Source organism: Poecilia reticulata, linkage group LG21, assembly GCF_000633615.1.
Source record: "Poecilia reticulata strain Guanapo linkage group LG21, Guppy_female_1.0+MT, whole genome shotgun sequence".
Taxonomy (NCBI): domain Eukaryota; kingdom Metazoa; phylum Chordata; class Actinopteri; order Cyprinodontiformes; family Poeciliidae; genus Poecilia; species Poecilia reticulata.
The window spans coordinates 3888435-3891672 of record NC_024351.1 but is presented as its reverse complement, the minus strand read 5'-3'; the positions used below and the strand labels follow the sequence as shown (position 1 = coordinate 3891672).

The window sequence follows — 3238 nt, the reverse complement described above, 5'->3', positions numbered from 1 at the left end:
GTGTGTGTGTGTGTGTGTGTGTGTGTGTGTGTGTGTGTGTGTGTGTGTGTGTGTGTGTGCGCGCCCTCCCATTCACATGTCTAATGGGAAAGAGATTCCAGCTGCTGTTCCATGAGGGAAAGGGGAGGGAGAGTTTGCAGAGCGGCTCAGAGAGGTTTAGCTGCTGAAGGAAGAGAAGTTACTGAAAGGAGTAAAATGGAACCAGCTGCCACATCGTACACATTCCTGTGTTTATGTTTTCTGGCTCTTCCGACAGAGATGATCGACGCTGCACCAACAGAGGTCAGAACGCTTTTCGTGTACTTTTATTTTTTTTTAAACTATAGCCTTCATTCTGGCCCATTTTGATTGAGAAACTGCAATCCAAACTCCCTTTACATTACAAAACTGAAAATGATTTGCGCCTCATAAGCTGTAGGAGATGAAGTCATGAGTCTCGGTGATTCCCAAATAATTACAGATGACATGTCTAGGGAAGCAGACGTTGGCAGTGGTGAGTGTTTGAGACTCTTGCTCAATCAGCCAATAAGTGACTGAGAAATATTAGGGGGAAAAGTCATGTGTCTTCTTTTTTTTCACTTTAAAGTTTACTTTTGAGCAGCCAAAGCTTCTTTTAATCTTCCAGCTGGCTTTAACCAGTGCTTCTCCAGAGTTTTTCTTTATACTTTAGATTGGGTAGATTGAATTTACCACTTAATCCCTCTCTACAAATCACACTGATTTATTTTATTACATAACTAAAATTACTTCATGTATTTTTTCCTTTTACACAATATTTTAATTGCTTTTGGCTGACATACATGTAATCATCACCCTAACTGAGGTAAAATAAATAACCGTGACGTCCTTTTGGAATTACTCATTAATTGGAGTCAGTAAACCATATTCTTTCCTCTGAATACTTCAGGTAAAATTACTTTACACTGATCGTTAATGAGTAAAACTCTTGAGCTTCTCTTTTTTGTATCCAAGTTAGTTGGGTGCGAAACAATGCTAGGGGTTCATATTATGGAGAAAATCATGTGACATGCAAAGCTGTTGGTGTGACTTGTGATAAATAACCAAATGACTAGTGTTCATGTCTGTCTGACTCAGATTTGCAGACAAAATTCAGTATTTCCATCTTAAAGAGGTTTCATTTAAAAAGATACTTATTTCTTCCCACTTCTTTACCTTCTGCATTAAATTAGTTTCACTGAAATATATTACAGGTGTAATAAACTATAAATCTATAACATACTGTGCTGACTGGACCTAAACCTTTCTTAATTTTTTGTTGCCTGTAATGATCAGGTGCAGCAACCATACTGAAAATGAAACAGCAACATTTTAAGAAACTCAAACACTTCTTTAGAGGATTTCACAAAGACAGAAAGTAGGAGTGATACTGTATAAGCTTTTAAATACAACTACACATCTAAAACTAGATAATAAGCACTAAAATATTAAATAAAATGGGTCCATTCAGTTCCTAAATTGTTGGAAAATCTAAAATATTTTGAATATTTCTTTATTGTGTTGAACAGATCTTCAAAAATAGGTTAAGTCTACAAGAACAAACCTGGATTTGTTTCCGAATCAGAAATTAAGACAAAGATTTAGTTCCAAACAGTCTGATGTGGTTACATGGGGGTCTGTCTGTTTGTCAGGAGTCTGTGGTGGAGGTGAAGAGGACCAGAGGCGACGTTCCTGATATCCTTCCAGAACCAGAACCAGAGCCGACCAGCCAAGCATCGGACTTCGAAAACTCGTACAACTACGTCTGTAAGCAACGTCCTCCACCCTAGAAAGACTTCTTTCATTATAAAATCGGCTGAGAACGGTGCATGTAGTATAAAAAAGTTATCACAACCCTGGGATTGTTTTGTTGTATTACAAAAACAAATATTGGTGTATTTTATTTTATTTTTTTTTGTGATAGACCAACTCAAATAGACTGAATAAAAATATGAAGCGCAGCCTGAAATAAAATCCAGTGCAACCAGTATCAGTATCATTAGTCCCATTTGCAGTATTACCACTGTGAAACATGGTGATGGCAGCATCAGGATGTGGGGATTTAGGTAAACAGACCTGGACAAACATCCAGAACTACAATGAAAAAGTTTAACTTGAAGAATCTTGTCTTAAAATGGTCCAGTCAAAGTCCGGAACTGATTCCAATTTCTAATCTGTATCTGATGTGATTAAGCTTCAGCTACTTAGACAAAAATGACCTAAAAYCCCTTCAGATGCAGAAGGCTGCTGGAAACGTACCACCAGATGCTTCGACTGAGGCTGCCACACTTTTCAGATTTTTGCACTTTTCAGTATAATTTTTTATTCCATTTTACAATCGTGCACCAATCTGTGTTGGTCTATCAAAAACCAATCACATGGTGGAATCTGTGGGTTGGTTTTTGTCAGATTAACCAACCATCCAGAAGCAACAGTCATATTCTCTCAGTACTTAAAGCAAAATTTCCACATTCGTTTGGGTCATTTTTCCAGTTTTTTTCCCCGTTGTCTCAGTATCTAGACTAGCCGGCGTAGATCAGGCCATCCACAGGCTGAACGTTGGTCATTACACTCTGGATGTTAAAGTCAGCCAGCTAATCGACCGACTCTCCAAGCTGGACGGTGAGATTCAAAATGGTGGAAGAAGTCACTCCAGAAACGCTCCAGAATGTTTTATTTATCCGTTTTTTTCCCTCCTTTAAACAGCTAAAGTTGGAGATTTGGAGGACAACATCCAAGAGGTCTACCAACACAGCAAGGATAATCGCAAGGAGATTGGGAGACTGGAAGGTACAACAGACTTTTTCAAGCTTCAGAATACATATAGACCTTGAATTTGATTATAATTTTCTGTAGTAGTAAAATTTAAGACTTTTTAATGCCACTGTAAATGAAATTTAAGACAGAAAAAACTATAAATATAGGAGACGATTGAGCAGTGGTTCTTAACCTGGGTTTGATCAAACCCCAGGGGTTCGGTGAGTCGGTCTCAGGGGTTCGGCGGAGCCTCTGCCGCGGAGGTAAAGACACACTTATGTAAAGTCGTGATGACGCCCCGCTTTGCCATCACTTGCTGCAGAGGATCACGTTACATTGCTTAGCCAATCAGGGCTGCGGAGGAGCACTGATTGAAGGAGCTCCACTCTTAGCATGGATTTGAACTTGTGTCTTTAATTACTTCAGCAAAGCTCACAGTTTTTACCAAATTCTATAGTCTAAATCTGCTCCTTAGTCGCATCTT

General features: G+C 38.8%; 1 protein-coding gene across 1 annotated transcript in view; it reads left to right on the top strand.

Annotated features, from left to right (window-relative positions):
* Positions 1-36: 36 nt before the first annotated feature.
* The window catches only part of clec11a (C-type lectin domain containing 11A), a 6039-nt gene continuing 2837 nt past the window's right edge, over positions 37-3238 (top strand). The window contains exons 1-4 of the mRNA XM_008397251.2: positions 37-282; positions 1650-1764; positions 2512-2619; positions 2704-2787. Of these exons, the coding sequence (XP_008395473.1) occupies positions 112-282; positions 1650-1764; positions 2512-2619; positions 2704-2787 (478 nt within the window). The 5' untranslated portion in view covers positions 37-111. The remainder of the gene's footprint in view (positions 283-1649; positions 1765-2511; positions 2620-2703; positions 2788-3238) is intronic.